General features: G+C 47.2%; 1 protein-coding gene and 1 non-coding gene across 2 annotated transcripts; one reads left to right on the top strand and one right to left on the bottom strand.

The window, feature by feature from the left end:
• Positions 1-2,145: 2,145 nt before the first annotated feature.
• Positions 2,146-11,765, top strand: TMEM207 (transmembrane protein 207). Its single transcript, XM_033148208.1, has 5 exons — positions 2,146-2,238; positions 6,875-6,996; positions 9,140-9,184; positions 9,649-9,791; positions 11,514-11,765. The coding sequence occupies exons 1-5, from the start codon at positions 2,146-2,148 to the stop codon at positions 11,729-11,731; spliced, it is 621 nt and encodes a 206-aa protein (XP_033004099.1). The 3' UTR covers positions 11,732-11,765.
• Positions 5,632-5,704, bottom strand: TRNAK-CUU. The gene has a single exon. It is a non-coding gene; the product is annotated as a tRNA-Lys (tRNA).
• Positions 11,766-18,599: the final 6,834 nt, after the last annotated feature.

Below are 18,599 nucleotides of genomic sequence, written 5' to 3'. Positions count from 1 at the left end.
AGGCAGGCAGGTGAGTGAGCAAGCGGCATGGGTGGCCAGTGGCCCAGGTGAGCTGTTTAATGGCATGAGAATGTGCTTCACAGAGTGTGTTGGCAAGCTGTTGGGTGAGCTGTGAGGGCAGGTGAGTGGTGGTGTTATGTACTGAGCTTGGATCCTAGAACAATAGGCAGGTAGGATCCTAGAAGGCAGCAACCTGATTGGTCTGCAGGAGCCGCCCAATCCGGCTCCAGGAGGAAGTGAATCAGTAACCTGATTGGCCTGCAGGAGCAGTCCAATCCGGCTCCAGGAGGGGAGTTGAATCAGCCAATCACACGGGACCCATTGTGTAAATAATGTATATATAGCCAGAGGTTTGGGGGGACAGCACTCACTCACTGTTTACCATGAGCTGAAATAAAGAGCATGAAATCAACACTCAACTCTGAGGTTATTTCAAGTGGGGAGGTTTAAAGGAGGGTTGGGGAAAGGTCAGTTGGCAAAGGCATTGACGGGTGGGTGGGGTTGGCGACTCATGATAGATCAGTGACTGACTTCTCTAAGATCCAGGGCAAAGTGGAAAATTTCCCCGAAACGTCAATTCTGCCTTTGAAATCCCTTTGAAATGGGATGCACCTGACTTGGGGGTGTCTTCCAGCACTACAATTCTGAGATTTTACTTTCTTGGGCTCCATGATCACAGCAGATGGTGACAGCAGTCACGAAATTAGAAGATGCCTGCTTCTTGGGAGGAAAGCAATGACAAACCTAGACAGCATCTTCAAAAGCAGAGACATCACCTTGCCAACAAAGGTCCGTATAGTTAAAGCTATGGTTTTCCCAGTAGTGATGTATGGAACTGAGAGCTGGACCATAAAGAAGGCTGATCGCTGAAGAATTGATGCTTTTGAATTGTGGTGCTGGAGGAGACTCTTGAGAGTCCCATGGACTGCAAAAAGATCAAACCTATCCATTCTCAAAGAAATCAGCCCTGAGTGCTCACTAGAAGGACAGATCCTGAATATGAGGCTCCAGTACTTTGGCCACCTCATGAGAAGAGATGACTCCCTGGAAAAGACCCTGATGTTGAGAAAGATGGAGGGCACAAGGAGAAGGGGGCGACAGAGGACGAGATGGTTGGACAGTGTTCTTGAAGCCACCAACATGAGTCTGACCAAACTGTGGGAAGCAGTGGAAGACAGGAGTGCCTGGCGTGCTCTGGTCCATGGGGACACGAAGAGGCGGACATGACTGAACGACCGAACAACAACAAGGTCCCAAGTCTCTCTTTCCATTGGATTGCATTATATTTGGGTGACACCAGGGGGCGATAGGAAAATTCACTCTGTGAGCTTTGACTTCCCGGTGGATTTACAAATGCAAGTCTTCACTGGTGTTGTAGCCCTAAGCGCCAAACCCTTCCCTTTTTGAGTGGCTGGGATCCAGGCCAAGAGGAGAGAGCAGCAAAGGTCCCACTCCTGCCCTCAGCACTGATCCAGCCCCGAGTATTTCTGAGCTGCTCTTCAGCACCTCGGTCAATCATTGCCCCGAGGATGCAATTGAGCTCAATCTTTAACTTTAAATGAAGGGAATGCTCATTCCCAGCAACACTATTTGTGTTAATTTCGCAAGGAACAGAGTAATGATGGCTTTGCAACACAAGGGCTTGTGTTTCGGGAGGGGGGGCAGGAATAAAGTAGAACCACACGAAGAGGGGGGGAGGAGGAGGGAGAATTTAAGGAACTGAATAACATTTCATTAGAGGTGAAATAAATTGCGGGGAGCGGGGTGGCTGGCTCCCAATAATATTTTTGCAGCTTGAACTTCTTGGGGAAAAAAAATTTGAATGCTTATTTGCCTAATTGGCATTTCCCAAGCACATAGATGCTGTTAGATCCAGGTCTTAGGAGGTATAATAAAAAGGATGTTTCCAATTTGCAAATGCCTGACCTTCACCAGGGCCCACAGGTAAGCTCCTCGAGTGGGATGCCCTTTGCAGCAATAACTCTCACGTCACATGGGCAATCTATTGCCCGATGCACTTGCTCCACATCCCATAATTAACCCCCCACCCCCGGCCGCACAAGGAGCTGGGAAGCATTCCAGATCAAACACAGGAGAACCGCAGGTGAAGAACTGAGACTTGAGAAGCTTTCGCAAAGGTTGGCCATGAGGAACCTTCCACCGGGGCTGGACTTCCTTCTGGTCCTGCAAACCGGAGAGATCTGCTTGGCACTCGCCCAGGGAATCTTGTATGTTGAGGTGAGCATTGACCTTATATCATAACCCCGTTATACAGATATATGGTGCAACCGCATTTGGAACACTGTGTGCAGTCCTGGCCAACTCGCCTCACAAAAAGGGATATTGCAGAGTTGGAAAAGGTTCGGAAAAGGGCCGCTAAAATGGGCAAGGGGTTGGAGCGACTCCCCGTTGAAAAAAGGCTGCAGCATCTGGGACTTTTTAGTTTAGATAAAAGTTGAGTGAGAAACGACACGATTAAAGTTCATAAAATCATACAGGACTTGGGGGAAGTGGATGGAGAAGTTTTTCTCCCTCTCTTGTAACTCTAGAAAACACAGGCATTCTATGAAGCTGAGTGTTGGAAGATTCAGGACTGATAAAAGAAGGATCAAATACCATCAGTACTTCCAAGAGCTCTGCTGGTTACCATTGCAGTATGTTTCTGCACTAATGTCAAGGGTTGGTTCTTTAAATCTTGGTTCAGGGATACCTTAGGGCAGTGGTTTTCAACCCGTGTGCCTTGAATGATGGTCAAGGGGTGCTGCGGACAACAATGGCCTCTGTCCCTCTTTCCTTCCCTTCTGAAAGATACTCGGAGTCCAGTGTGATTTTCATGCTCTTTATTCAGCTCATAGTAGTGAGGACTGTAGTTCCCCCAAAACGTTTGCTTTATATACACTATTTACACAATGGGCCCCACGTGATTGGCTAATTCCGGGATACTCCTGTATGCCAATCAGAGTGCAGATTCACTTCCACCTGGAGCTGGATTGGGTGGCTCCTGCGGACCAATCAGACTGCTGCAATCTCAATCCTATTGTTCTGGGACCAATCAGACTGCTGCAATCTCAATCCTATTGTTCTGGGACCAGTCAGACTGCTGCAATCTCAATCCTATTGTTCTGGGACCAGTCAGACTGCTGCAATCTCAATCCTATTGTTCTAGGACCAATCAGCCTGCTGCAGTTTGGATCCTATTCAACTCAGTACATAACACCCCTCCCCTCTAAGTTCCAGTCCTGCCTGGGAGGTTGCAGCCTGGATACACGGTGCGAGGCAGCTGTGCGGCAGGTGGCGTTGCTGCGGTGCTGTGTGTTGCAGTCAGCTCAGCGGGATCCCACCTTCGTCGCCAGTGAAAGATACTCGGAGTCCAGTGTGATTTTCATGCTCTTTATTCAGCTCATAGTAGTGAGGACTGTAGTTCCCCCAAAACGTTTGCTTTATATACACTATTTACACAATGGGCCCCACGTGATTGGCTAATTCCGGGATACTCCTGTATGCCAATCAGAGTGCAGATTCACTTCCACCTGGAGCTGGATTGGGTGGCTCCTGCGGACCAATCAGACTGCTGCAATCTCAATCCTATTGTTCTGGGACCAATCAGACTGCTGCAATCTCAATCCTATTGTTCTGGGACCAGTCAGACTGCTGCAATCTCAATCCTATTGTTCTGGGACCAGTCAGACTGCTGCAATCTCAATCCTATTGTTCTAGGACCAATCAGCCTGCTGCAGTTTGGATCCTATTCAACTCAGTACATAACACCTTCCTTTTTCTGATGCCCTTTTGCGTCTTACAGCAGCCCTGGCTATAAGCTCCGCAGGCAAATGGTGCCTCTGGGAGGCACCTCTCCTTGGTGCAGGGGGGGGGGGGCAGCTCAGAGACCAGGGATGGCAGCAGGAGCTGCCCGGAGGACTCCCAAGGAGAGGGGACAGGAGAGGAGGCTGAGGGAAACCCAGCCAGATTGGTGGGGTATAAACAAATTATTATTATCCACAAGGGAAGGTGTTCAAAAAAGCGTGAGAGGCTGCCCACTCTGCAGGCAAGGGGTGACCTAACTGGGCTCCTGAGTCCCACAGGAGAGCCACAGAAATAATGTAAAAACAAATTAAATAAAAAATTCCTTCCAGTAGCACCTTAGAGACCAACTAAGTTTGTTCTTGGTATGAGCTTTCGTGTGCATGCACACTTCTTGAGATAAAGGAAACTCTGTCTTCATGCAGCGCACAGTTAACCTGTGGAACTCCTCCCCACAGGAGGCAGGGGTGGCCACCAACTCTGATAGCTTTCAAAGAGGATCAGGCACATTCATGGAGGAGATGGGTGGCTGGCTACTAGCCAGGATGGCTCTGCTCTGTCTCCACGGTCGGGGCAGCAGTGCTTCTTCATCCCTGTTGCTGGAAACCACAGGGGGAGAGAGTTGCTCTTGTGTTCGAATCCTGCTTGCAGGTTTCTCAATGGGGATCTGATGCTAAACATCCAGGACTCTTCATAATGTTCTTGTGTTGTATGAGTATACAGAGTATTCAGAACCTTTTGGGACCTTGACCTTGGAGAATCTTGGTGGGGGCCATTGCCTCGTACAACCCCCTGGGAAAACAAAATCGAAAATTCTTTCTAGTAGCACCTTAGAGACCAACTGAGTTTGGCTACCCACCTGTAACCCCCTGGGAAGAACAAGGAAGGAGTCCATGGGAGGCAGACTGAAACCTTCTGGTTTTCTCTCCCTGCACTAAATTTCAGCTCCATTTTATTTTAAGAATCTTTTGAAAGCTGCTTTGAGAGCTGCTTGAGGCTGCAGCGATAGGAGCCTTCCAAAGGAACACTTTGGGATTTATTATTACCCGCTGAATTCAATTATCCCAATAATTTGCTATTTATTATTCTAAATAATAATTTTGGCAATGCTGCCGTTACGGACATGCATCACTGCCAGAGGCTCCTATGCGTGGGGGAAACCTCATTCAGGGAAATATAAATGTGAACTTTCTGCAAGCCGAAAAATATAAGTCGCACTTGGGATTTCCCACCACCCACCTCAAAATTCGTTTCAACTCTAGTGGAAAAAACTCCTTTGTTTCTCTGCGTTCTTTCCAGGTACCCTCCCTCAGCCTCCTTGTTCTGGGTAGCATTATTACTTGGGCTTTATTTTATTTTATTTTATTTTGCCCGAAGCACCACCGCTGACTGAGAAGCCAGACCTTCATTAACTTTGTCTCTCACAAATTTAACACAAAGGGTGTTGCTCAGAACGGGCGATAGGATAACTCTCCTTGGGCAAGCAAGATCTGCTAATGAGGTATAAAGTAAGAGCTCTGGCAGAGATGGGACAGCAATAAATTCTCCTTGTACATTCTTCTGGGCTACTCCATTAGTTGAGTTCCGTATGTGTTATTTATACTTTCCCACATAATTTATACGGCTGAGGAGAGAGCACAGTATATTTCCTTTTGATAGGACACGAATAAGATTGTGGCGAATCCACTTGAGGGAATATATTTTTGAGGAGTGGGTCCCGAGGGCTCTGTGCCCTTGAGAACTGTTCTTTGGAGAAGACGTATTCTTTCATAGGACCACAGAGTTGGAAGGGACCGTGAAGGTCCAAACCTCTGCAATGCAGGAATCTTTTGCCCAGTGTGGGGTTCGAACCCACGACTCTGAGATTAAGAATCTCATGCTCTACCAACTGAGCTATATGGGGGTGCATGATTCTGGTTTTTACTGGGGTCACCGTTGTGGTGGGCACTCTTGAGGTCTTCTGCTGCCTGTGAAGCCCCAAGAGGCAGTGCTGGACACCAACATGGGTGGCTTTTAAAGAGGAAAGGACAACAGCAACAGCGACAACGACTACAACAACGACAATGACAACGACACCCGGATTTACCATAGATGCTGTCTAAGTTTTCTTCTAGACTCTTGTGATTTAGGATTCTCCACCCTGCTTTAAGCAAAAATCTGTGACCCATATGGCCTGATTAAACCTCCTGTTTTCAAAGAGATTCAAGGCTTACAAGCTTTTTGTGTGAAGATTATCGAAGGCTCCTAGCCAGGATGGCTCTGCTGTGCCTTCACAGTTGGAGGCAGCGATGCTTCTGAAGACTAGGCGTTTTGCAGTTAAGTAATCCTTAAAGGTAGGGGACGTGGGTGGCGCTGTGGGTTAAACCACAGAGCCTAGGGCTTGCTGATCAGAAGGTCGGTGGTTCGAATCCCTGCGACGGGGTGAGCTCCCGTTGCTCGGTCCCAGCTCCTGCCCACTTAGCAGTTCAAAAGCACATCAAAGTACAAGTAGATAAATAGGTACTGCTCCAGCGGGAAGGTGAATGGCGTTTCCGTGCGCTGCTCTGGTTCGCCAGAAGTGGCTTTGTCATGCTGGCCACATGACCTGGAAGCTGTACACTGGCTCCCTCGGCCAGTAACGTGAGATGAGCACCGCAACCCCAGAGTCAGCCACGACTGGACCTAATGGTCAGGGGTCCCTTTACCTTTAATCCTTAAAGGTAATGGTAAAGGTACCCCTGACCGTTTGATCCAGTCGTGGATAACTGGGGTTTCGGTGCTCATCTCCCTCTATAGACCAAGGGAGCTGGTGTTTGTCTGCAGACAGCTTCTGGGTCATGTGGCCAGCATGACAAAGCCGCTTCTAACAAACCAGAGCAACGCACAGAAACGCCGTTTACCTTCCCCCCCATAGCAGTACCTATTTATCTACTTGCACTTTGAGGTGCTTTTGAACTGCTAGGTTGGCAGGAGCTGGGACAGAGCAACGGGAGCTCACCCCGTCATGGGGATTCAAACCGCCGACCTTCTGATCAGCAAGCTCTAGGCTCAGTGGTTTAGACCACAGCGCCACAATCCTTGTTGCCATCTAAAGACAGTTAAAGCCCCAAGGTTGAAAGCCTGGAGTCTAAGCTCACCTAACGGCACCCCAGTTTCTCATGTTCTCTGTGTGTTTCAGGCATCGGGTTCAGAAGCAGAGTGTGAATCTGCTGACAGGTAAGCCAGTTCCAATTTGCATTACTTTTTCTATTCTGGGGAAATTAGTTTGGGTGGGGAGGAGAGACAGTGCAAAGTTGCAAGGCTGGGCTGGTGCTGCCGGGACTGGGATGGTGCATGAATTGGGTCCAAGCACCTGATGCGTATCTGCAGCAGAGGAACCAGCTTTACACCAAGGGAGACTAGTGGCCCATCTAAGCTCAGTATTGCCAACCCTGGCCGGCAGTGGCTCTCCAGAGTTTCAAGACCTTCCTCATTCCAAGTACAGAGCTATGGCTCTTTCTCAACTGTAATCTAGTAGTGTGGTGCAGTGGTTGAAGCGTTGTACTAGGGCCTGGGAGAAGAGACCAGGATTCAAATCCCCACTCGGCTCACCGACTGTGACCTTGGACCAATCCCTGTCTTCTCTCAGCCCATCCTGCCTCACAGGGTTGTTGTGAAGATTTAATTGTTGGTTCAAGGAAAACATAAATATAGAGAGGAGAATTCCCTTGTGCGAAGATCCAGTTTTGCGGCAAATACTCTTTGGTGAGAGAACCCCAGCAGAGAGTTAAAAATCACAAAATAAAATGTGAAAATATAGGCTTTCATATATTCCCTTCCAAGTGAGTTCCAAAATTTCCCTCTTTTCCCAGCATAAGAAAATTTCAGTCATTTGGTTAAGTTAAAAACTGATTTACTTTCAAACTTTCCAAAGGTCAGGTTTATGTGCCGTTCCATATATCGGTCAGAAAAGTTGCACAGGCAGTAACACTTACTTACTGGTAGTTACAAAGTGGTGAAAGTTCCTAGATTATTGGTAGAGGAGCTCAAGAGTTGCTTGTGAGCAACCAAACCTCTTTACACAGATGTAGACTGGAGGGTGAACAAATACCCATTTCCTGCCAAGGTAAAGGGGAAGTGGCCCCGCTAAACTGGGCAAGACAGCTTACTCTGTGGCAGTGGTTTTCAACCAGTGTGTCATGGCATCTTGGGCTGCTTTGAATGATGGTCAGGGATGCTGCGGGCAACACTGGCCTGTGTCCCTCTTTCCTTCCTTCCTTCCCTCCTTCCTCTGATGCCCTCTTGCATCTCTGCCACCCAAAGGCTTGTGCGTCTGTTTGTTGCAGCCGCGAATGGTGCCTTTGGGGCTAGCCAGGGGGTGCTTCCTAGGCCCCTGTGGGGCAGCGTGAGGAGGCGTCTCTCTTTAGGATGGGGGGTGGAGAGTAGCTCAGAGATCAGGGGTGGCAGGAGGACTTCGTTGGACTGGTCATGTTGTGCCTGCTTATCGTCTTCCAAAGCAACTACTCTATCACAAACTTAAAAATGGAAAGTTACAGGTAGGTAGCTGTGTTGGTCTGCCATAGTGAAAACAAAATAAAAAATAAAAAAAATCCTTCCAGTAGCACCTTAGAGACCAACCAAGAACAACTTAGTTGGTGCCTAAGGTGCTACTGGAAGGATTTTTCTTATTTTTTATTTTGTTTTAAAAATTGAAAGTGTAATGCTGGTGGTCAACAAAAGAGGTTTAAAGACTTTCTCAAGGCAAATCTAAAACAATGTAGTATAAACACTGAAAACTGGGAAAGCCTTGCTTTCAAGCGCTCCAGTTGGAGAACAGCCTTTACCAAAGGTGTTGTGGGCTTTGAAGACACTCGAACTCAGGACGCAAGGGAAAAACATGCTAAGAGGAAGGCACACTTGGCAGATCCACACCGTGATCAACTCCCGCCTGGGAACCCATGTCCCCACTGTGGAAGGACGTGTGGATCCAGAATTAGCCTCCACAGTCACTTACGGACTCATTGTTAAAACCGTGTTTATGGAAGACAATCTTACTCAGCTACGAGGGATCGCCAGAGAAGGAGAAGACTCAAGAGTAGACGGTGCTAGCCTAGTAGAATGGCTCTTGGGAACAGGTTGTAAAGAAATACTGAATTTGATGTCAGTGGAACAGGGAAGGGGGGTGCTATTGAATGCAGTTAAAATTTTAGCCCATGTACCAATTTTTCTGCAAATTGATGAAATGTGAACTTTCAGGATCACCCGTGTCAGAGGCTTGTGAGTACAGTAACAAGTTTTTGGAGGGGTGGGTTGTGTCCCTGCTGAGAGAAAACCCAAATACCTCCATTCACCGTATTGATCTTATTCTTTTCATTTTCAGGTGTGATGTTTACGAAGAGCAGAGTCTGATTGCCTGGTACATCTGGTGCGTGTTTAGTATCTGTAGGGGAAAGCATTAATGAAGGATACACTCCCAAGGACAGATAGATAGATTTATATTTTTGAAAATTGTTGCTGTTGTGTCACAAAAACATACCAAAATGGTTTACATAAAACCATCCAATAGAGAAACATTAAAATGTTTTGAAAGAAAGAAATACCACAGACACCAATTAACCATTGTGGAAGGAAGACTTCTTAATTGCCTGCATAGACCTGCTGGAATGGGAAAAGCTGGCACAGAAGGCACCTGCTGAATCTCTAGTGGCAGAGAGTTCCACAGGACTGGGCTGGTTTTTTTTTTCATAAATGAGGTGTAGGCAAAAACATTAAAAGTCAGAGTCTCGTTTTTTTGTAACCTGTTTGGAATGGCTGAACTCATCCTTCAGTTTTTCTCCTGGAGAGTCCAAGTTTTCTGAGCTGAGCCTTGTCGATTTCTCTCTCCTTCAGGTTCTACATCTCCCTTTTCTTGGCTGCGATCCTTCTGTGCATCACCGCCTGCTGCCTGCAGCGCTGGGTGAAACGGCGGAGGCCCTCCTCCTCTCAGCGGACAGTCGCCGTGTTTGCCCTCAGCGACGCCGATTCAGGACACAGTGAGTTTCGCGTCTGGATGTGGAGAGAGGATCTGCTTCTCATCTGGGCTCCTTCAGAAGTCTGGATGAAAAACCCTAAGCGAGGATATTATGGCATCAGGCATTCCAATAATAGAAAGGAGGTTTTTTTTACGTATGCATCAAATGCAGCGAGAATGCTGTCAGCCAAAGGGTGGAGAGGAGATAAAATACCAACTAAAGAGGAGTGGCAGGATAAATGGTTTGAGTATATAGAATTAGCGAACATGACAGAGAAGGTTGGGGACTGGTCGATCCAAAAGTTTAACAAAGAATGGGACACCTATGTTGCTGTTGTTCAGTCGTTCAGTCGTGTCCGACTCTTCGTGACCCCATGGACCAGAGCACGCCAGGCACGCCTATCCTTCACTGCCTCCCGCAGTTTGGTCAGACTCAGGTTGGTAGCTTCGAGAACACTGTCCAACCATCTCATCCTCTGTCATCCCCTTCTCCTTGTGCCCTCCATCTTTCCCAACATCGGGGTCTTTTCCAGGGAGTCTTCTCTTCTCATGAGGTGGCCAAAGTACTGAAGCCTCAGCTTCAGGATCTGTCCTTCTAGTGAGCACTCAGGGCTGATTTCTTTGAGAATGGATAGGTTTGATCTTTTTGCAGTCCATGGGACTCTCAAGAGTCTCCTCCAGCACCATAATTCAAAAGCATCAATTCTTCGGCGATCAGCCTTCTTGATGGTCCAGCTCTCACTTCCGTACATTACTACTGGGAAAACCATAGCTTTAACTATACGGACCTTTGTCGGCAAGGTGATGTCTTTGCTTTTTAAGATGCTGTCTAGGTTTGTCATTGCTTTCCTCCCAAGAAGCAGGCGTCTTCTAATTTCGTGACTGCTGTCACCATCTGCAGTGATCATGGAGCCCAAGAAAGTGAAATCTCTCACTGCCTCCATTTCTTCCCCTTCTATTTGCCAGGAGGTGATGGGACCACTGGCCATGATCTTAGTTTTTTTGATGTTGAGCTTCAGACCATATTTTGCGCTCTCCTCTTTCACCCTCATTAAAAGGTTCTTTAATTCCTCCTTACTTTCTGCCGTCAAGGTAGTATCATCAGCATATCTGAGGTTGTTGATATTTTTTCCGGCAATCTTGATTCCGGAACACCTATAGACTATATTTAAAAGAACATTGTCCCTACATCAAACCTTTAATATGCTTTGACGAACTCTCGTAATAACATAAGTCAAAAAGAATACAAACAACATTTAACATTGGTTAGGTTTATTGAAAAATAGATGCAGCTAATAAGGAAATAAAGGACCCACGTGGAGGAGGTCGGAAGTCACCAGGTGGAGAAGAAAGTTACCTTCCCCCCCCCCCCCGGTTGTATTTTTCTTTGTTGTATTGGTAGTGGTTTACTTGTAATGCTTTTGTGTTTTGGTGTTTCGAGGTGAATGGATGTATTGTTTATAAATCAATAAAGACTGAACTGGGGGGGACGGACCAAAAACAAACACTAAGCGAGATTATAGATATCTCACCCCAAGGAGACACTGATATGAAAATTAACCAAGAAAGAGCCAGGTTTGATCTCTGCTAGGCATCCTTGAGCTGTGGTTCCTGCACTGCAGGGGGTTGGTTTGGATGACCCCTGGGGGTCCCTTCCAACTCTACCATTCTTTGCTTTTATGTTTCGCCGATTGCTTTCTCACATTACCATGGGCACTTCTTTTCTCTCTCTCTCTTTCTCTAGAGAGTGACGGTAGGCTGAGGACCGTGCCTCCAATCCACCCTCACCCCCAGTGGAGCTCCTCCGACTTCATCTTTGATACGGTGGTGAGGAATGGGCCACCTCCGTCCTACGAGGAGATCGTGAAGCCAGGGGCCACCCAGAGGTGCTGCTCAGCTTCCAGGCTGAGGGGGGACATGGCCGCAGATCCACTTTCATGGGGAGAGGACTCAGAGTCCTAGCTAGAGGGCCGTGCTGGGACATGGGCAGCTCTGGCCTTGGTTGGGAAGCTCATGGGGCCACCGTGGGCAGGCCACTCTGCCTCAGCTTCACCTACCTCACAGGGTTGTTGTGAGGCTGAAACGTTGCTTCAAGCTATGTGGAAAGGGAAAAGTGTGCGTGCGTAATGAATAAAGAAATGCTACTTTAGTGAACTGAGTGAAGGACTGGATAGCTGGTACTGTAATGCCAATGTTGCAGGTTCGATCACCGTATGGGACAGCTGCGTATTCCTCCATTCCAGGGGGTTGGGCTGGATGACCCTCGGGGTCCCTTCCAGCTCTACAATTCTCGGATTCTGTGACTCAGGTTGAGCATTGCCTTTGCTGCAGCCCTTACCTGTGTGCATTAAGTAAGGAGTCCTTATCCCCCTCAAAACATTGCCGGATCAGAATCCAGGGATCTGCTAGCTGGGTTGGGTTGAGGGATTGGTTTTTATTTAATTTTTGGGGGGTGGGGGTGGGAAGGGGACTATCAATCCAAACTGGTGACGAATTTGCTTAAGAACATAAGAAAGCATGCCAAATCAGCAGTGGCAGAGAGGGGGCAGGGCTAGCCGCCCATAGGGGTGGGGCTAGCCATAGGGGCGGGATGAGCGTCCCAGGGTGTGTGTGTCCCGGGGGGGGGTGCACTGCCTGCGCCAAGCTTCCCAGATGTGTGTGTCCTGGGGGGTGCGCCACCCGTGGCGAGCGTCCCGGGGGGGCAGGGTGGTGATGTCACCGCCCTCAGGGATGACACCCAGGGCGAGCCGCACCCACCACACCCACCTTGCTCTGCCTCTGTGGATCAGGCCAATGGCCCATCTACTCCAGCCTCCTTTCCTTTCAGTGGTCAACTTGATGCCTCAATGGGAAACCCGCAAGCAGGATTTGAGCACATTGCGATTCTCAGCAACTGGTGCTGAGAAGCGTTGCTGCCCCCAACTGTTGAGGCAGAGCCTAGTCATCTTGGCTAGTAGCTTTTGATAGCCCTTGCCTCCATGAATTTGTCCTGCCCTCTTCATGCTTAAAGTCTACCGAGTGTCAGTTTTGCAAAGCATGCATGTGTCCAGCAATCCCAGAGCTTGCTTTTCCAGAGGCAAGCCTTTCATTTGGGGTTTTTTTAAACTCAGATTCCTGCATTGCAGGGGGTTGGACTAGATGGCCCTTGGGTGTCCCTTCCGTATCTACAATTCTGCGATTCCGTGAAATGGTCATCCCACTGTCTAGGATGTGGCATCCAAGATGGCTCGAGCCCCAACAGGGCTTTGCTTAGAAAGAAAAAAAATCATGCCCACATTGCCCTATGACGGAGGCTCAAGTTTGGTTTGACTCCCAACCTTCCCCAGCCTTGTTCTAGGAGAGAAGTTGGTGGAAAAGTTTGGATGCAAGGCAGAGCCGGCTCTCGGCTTTCTTGGCAAGTCCTCCCCCCACCCCCCAAAGCTGGACATTCAGGTACGTAGCTTAAAACCTTCAAGCCAGAAGCTGAAAGCCTCTTTGCAGGGAACTGAAAGCTGAAAGGCCTGAGCTTGCCAAACGCCTTCCACCATTCACTTGTCAGGTGAGCCCCTGAGGTCCACGCAGCCTCCTTGAACCCCCTGACACCCCTGCTGAGCTTCTGGCACCCTCACCTTGTGAATTATTCCTGGCTTTTGAGAAAAGATTTGGGAAGGAGAGCCAATCTACAGGGCAGGCAGACCTGTTGGGACGAACCAAAGGCATCTGTCCAAGGCCTGTAGCTGCACCTCTAGAGGACTGCCAAGCCATCAAGGATGCGCAAAGCCAGCATTTCTGACTCCTGGAGCAGGTGAACGCTGCTGGTTTGGGGCCAGGTTGCGTAATGGAAGGTGCTTAATTTCGGAAATGGCTCTGGTGGATTCCGGTCGCGTTGGTTGTCTTCCTCCACAGCCTGAGCCGATGCAGAAGAAGCTGGGGCTCTCACAGACTGGTTGCACTCCCTTTTAGGACAAGGTCACCCACAAGGTTGTGCTCCCTCCCTGCTTCCTGAGCAATGATGCAGAGACCCAGGCGATGCTTTGCAAGTGGGTGCGGTCCTTTCCCTTTGATTGCAAGCCGGAAATCAGGGGCTATTTGCAGAGATCGTATCTGGGGAGGGAAGAAGAAGAAGAAGAAGAAGAAGAAGAAGAAGAAGAAGAAGAAGAAGAAGAAGAAGAAGAAGAGTTTGGATTTGATATCCCGCTTTTCACTACCCGAAGGAGTCTCAAAGCGGCTCACATTCTCTTTTCCCTTCCTCCCCCACAACAAACACTGGAAAGAATTTTCTATTTTGTTTCGTCTGTGAGGTGAGTGGGGCTGAGAGACTTCAGAGAAGTGTGACTAGCCCAAGGTCACCCAGCAGCTGCATGTGGAGGAGCGGAGACGCGAACCCGGTTCCCCAGATTACGAGGCTACCGCTCTTAACCACTTGCAGGGGGTTGGACTGGATGGCCCTTGTGGTCTCTTCCAACTCTAGGATTCAATAATAATAATAATAATAATAATAATAATAATAATACCCTGCAAGGGAGTTTTTGCCCTCCTTTGCACACACGATAAGGCCATGGAGTGACTCCCCTATGAAGGTTGCAGAGTTTGGGACTTCTTAGTTTAGAGACTAAGAGACTACATAATAGATATTTATGGAACTGGGCACGGCACATACCCTATATATGAAAAATATACTGCATCCCGGCTGTTTGGTGTCTAGCCCATCACCTCCTGCCACTCCAACACCTCGCTGTCAACATTAACAGTCAGCTGTTCTGTTGCTCCTTAACTGCATCTTACCCGTCTTGCGTACGGGACACTGGCCTCACTAATACAGTGGTACCTTGTGTCTCAAACGCCTTGGTTCCCAAACTCCAAAAACCCGGAAGTAAGTGTTCTGGTTTTCAAACGTTTTTCAGAAGCCGGACGTCTGATGCGGCTGTCGGCTATTGTTTTCAGGGCGCCTGCACCAATCTGAAGCTGCGCCTTGGTTTTGGAACATTTCGAAAATCAAACGGACTTCCGGAACGGATTGAGTTTGGCGCTTTTGTTTTTGCTATTTATTTTGCGTTTTCTGTTTTTGAGGCTTTTTCGATTAATTTGTTTTTGTGACTGTGTGGAACCCAGTTCAGCTATTGATTGATTGATTGATTGATTGATTGTGTGACTGTGGAAATGGATAAAAGCCCCTCATAGAAACAATGTCTATCATCAGTGCAGGTGAGAGGGAAAAAAAATTAAATTTTTATCATCTCCAATACTGTCTTACTTATTTTATAGTACAGTACATTGATCATTGCTTTCACTTTATGGACCAATGGTCTCGTTAGATAGTAAAATTCATGTTAAATTCCTGTTTTAGGGGTTGTTTTTAAAAGTCTGGAACAGATTAATCTGTTTTGCATTACGTTCTATGGGACAGCGCTCCTTGGTTTTGGAACGCTTTGGTTTTGGAACGGATTAAGTTTGAGAAGCAAGGTCCCACTGTAACAGGATGTGCAGAATTTCTACCTCTCTCCTCCGAGTAAACATTAGTGCAATGCCATTGCTGTAGACATGGATTGTGGCCTTGGCCTTTGGGTTTGCAAGACCATGGAAGCTGCAGAGAGATCTGCCACTTTCTCTTTTTGGAACTGGCCACCACGCAGTTGGGGAAAAAACGTGCAGTGGCGTTGCGAAAGGGAAGGAGGGAGGAGGGTCTCTTCTGGAGCCCCACAATCACTCATCCTTAATGAACCTCTTTGAGACATGATTTCCTAAGTTATGAGCTATGATGGGAGATGAGCCAGATTCTCTCTCTCCCCCCTCTCTTTAGCGTTATCAATTTCAAAAGGCTCATTCCCTGATTGAATATCCCAGACGAAGGCCGGTGCTCACCTTGCAAAGCTGAATATAAAAACCGCATCCTGTAACTTCCTTTTCAACCGTTGCCTTGGATATGAAGCAGCCCGTCGCCATGCCCCGAAGGACACAAATCTCACCATGCAAAGATTTGGCTTGGGTGAGGAGAGCATAAATAAGGCTTAATTTGAGTCAAAATGACAAAGGAAATTGCAACGCATAGCGGCTACAGAGTCTCATGCAATTCCTGCTCGAGCTGAGAGACCTTGAGCCATTTCTGAGTCCTCAGCTGACCTCCCTACAGGGCTGTTGTGAGTTTAAGCAAAGCCATTATTTGGTGGAGGCAGCAATTATTGAAAAAGCCTCGTTGGCACTCATTTTTTTGTACCTAACTTTGGAGAGGTGGGCTTTTCTGCCTGTTTCACCTGCACTTAGATATGTGAAGAGCCTGCAGCAGGATCAGACCAATGGCCCATCTAGTCCAGCATCCCGTTCTCACAGCGGCCAACTGGATGCCTGTGGCAAACCAGGGAGCAGAACATAGAATTCTAGAGTTGGAAGAGACCCCAAGGGCCATCCAGTCCAACCCCCTGCCAAGCAGGAAACACCATCAAAGCATTCCTGACAGATGGCTGTCAAGCCTCCGCTTAAAGACCTCCAAAGAAGGAGACTCCACCACACTCCTTGGCAGCAAATTCCACTGCTGAACAGCTCTCACTGTCAGGAAGTTCTTCCTAATGTTTAGGTGGAATCTTCTTTCTTGTAGTTTGAATCCATTGCCCCGTGTCCGCTTCTCTGGAGCAGCAGAAAACAACCTTTCTCCCTCCTCTAGATGACATCCTTTTATATATTTGAACATGGCTATCATATCACCCCTTAACCTTCTCTTCTCCAGGCTATGAAGCAGCCCGTCATGATGCCCCAAAGGACACAGATCTCACCATGCAAAGATTTGGCTTGGGTGAGGAGAGCATAAATAAGGCTTCATTTGAGTCGAAATGACAAAGGAAATTGCAACGCATAGCAGCTACAGAGTCTCATGCAATTCCTGCTCGAGCTGAGAGACCTTGAGCCATTTCTGAGTCCTCAGCTGACCTCCCTACAGGGCTGTTGTGAGTTTAAACAAAGCCATTATTTGGTGGAGGCAGCAATTATTGAAAAAGCCTCGTTGACACTCATTTTTTTTGTACCTACCTTTGGAGGGGTGGGCTTTTCTGCCTGTTTCAGCCGCACTTAGATATATGAAGAGCCTGGTGCAGGATCAGACCAATGGCCCATCTAGTCCAGCATCCCATTCTCACAGTGGCAGAACATGAGCGCAGAAGCCCTCTCCTCACCTTTCAGAAGCATCGCTGCCTCCAACTATGGAAGCAGAGCAGAGCCATTGTGACTAGTAGCCATCAATAGCACCCCCCCCCCCAATGAATTGGTCCAATCTCTTTCAATGCCACCCACGTTGGTGGCCAACACTATCTCCTGTGGGAGGGAGTTCCACAGGTTACCAATATGCAGCGTGAAGAAGCCCTTTCTTTTTCTTTTTCTATTGATTAATCTTCATATGTTACAATAATAAACAATATATTACAGTACATTGAATTGTGTGTCTTATTATACAGTACTTTTGTTCATTTATACTAAGACTATTACATCTCAGAAAAAGATGGAAAGAAAAGAAAAATGGAAAAAACAAAAAAACACACAAAAATTACCCAAAAACAATGAATTTTGATCATAAATAAATAAACCAAACAGATAGACTTCCTCTCAATCCCAACAGTATGTTCCAATGATACAGATGGTTATACATTTCTTTGTATATTTCCTAATACATTCTTATATCAATGTGTACCCTTACTGTATTTCCGGACATACAATTTATATTTATCCCTTTCAACCTTCAGCTTCATTGGACGTCCACAACTTCTTCTTTTATAAAAAATTTTTATTGGGTTTTACATTTTTATCACAATCACATCACAACAGGTAATTATAAATTAAATCCCCCCCCCAATGATTTCCCTCAACTTCCCCTTCCAGGTTTTTTGCATATAAACTTGTCCTGCTTGCTGTACTATGCTTCAATATAGTATTCTTTAAGTTAAATGCTGTTATTTTCTTATCATTTTAAGCTCACCTTTATAGCGTCTTCATTTATTTTGTAAGTTGTAAGTGTTAACCTACTCGTGAGTCCATTTCTTTAAACTGATTCCGTAAATACATCATAAATGGTTCCCAGTCTTCTTTTGAAATCTCTGTATAGATTTTTGAAATCTCCAGTAACAAGGACGTCCATGACTTCTAGTGTTATGAGAGAGGGAGAAAAAAAATATCTCTCCTTCCTTGGAGTATTTTCATGCGTTCTTTAGATGCGAGTCCTGCAATGAAGGGGGTTGGACTAGATGACTCTTGGTGTCCCTTCCAACTCTACAATTATATGATGGTGCTCCACGTTGTGCTCCAGCAAGCCGCAACCTCGTAGGTTGTACATGCGAGGAAAGAAGGTTGCATTTGAATTTACTTTATATGCTCAGGGGTCAGCAAACTTTTTCAGCAGGGGGCCGGTCCACTGTCCCTCAGACCTTGTGGGGGGCCGGACTATATTTTGGGGAAAAAAAATATGAATGAATTCCTATGCCCCCAAAATAACCCAGAGATGCATTTTAAATAAAAGGACACATTCTACTCATGTAAAAACACGCTGATTCCCGGGCCGTTCGCGGGCCAGATTTAGAGGGCGATTGGGCTGGATCCGGCCCCCAGGCCTTAGTTTGCCTACGCATGGACTACTGTATATTCTGGCGTATAAGACTACTTTTTAATCCAGGAAAATCTTCTCAAAAGTCGGGGGTCGTCTTATACGCCGGGTGGAGAATCTGCGGTCGAGTATATCTCAAACTCTATATTTTAACTGGAAAAGTTGGAGGTCGTCTTATACGCCCAGTCGCCTTATACGCCGGAAAATACGGTAGATAGTCAGCTACCCTCTTCTAATAACAAATTTGATGCATGCCGCATAGCAGAAGGT

This window comes from Lacerta agilis, chromosome 5, assembly GCF_009819535.1.
Source record: "Lacerta agilis isolate rLacAgi1 chromosome 5, rLacAgi1.pri, whole genome shotgun sequence".
Lineage (NCBI taxonomy): Eukaryota > Metazoa > Chordata > Lepidosauria > Squamata > Lacertidae > Lacerta > Lacerta agilis.
This window is presented reverse-complemented; position numbering and strand designations above follow the sequence as displayed.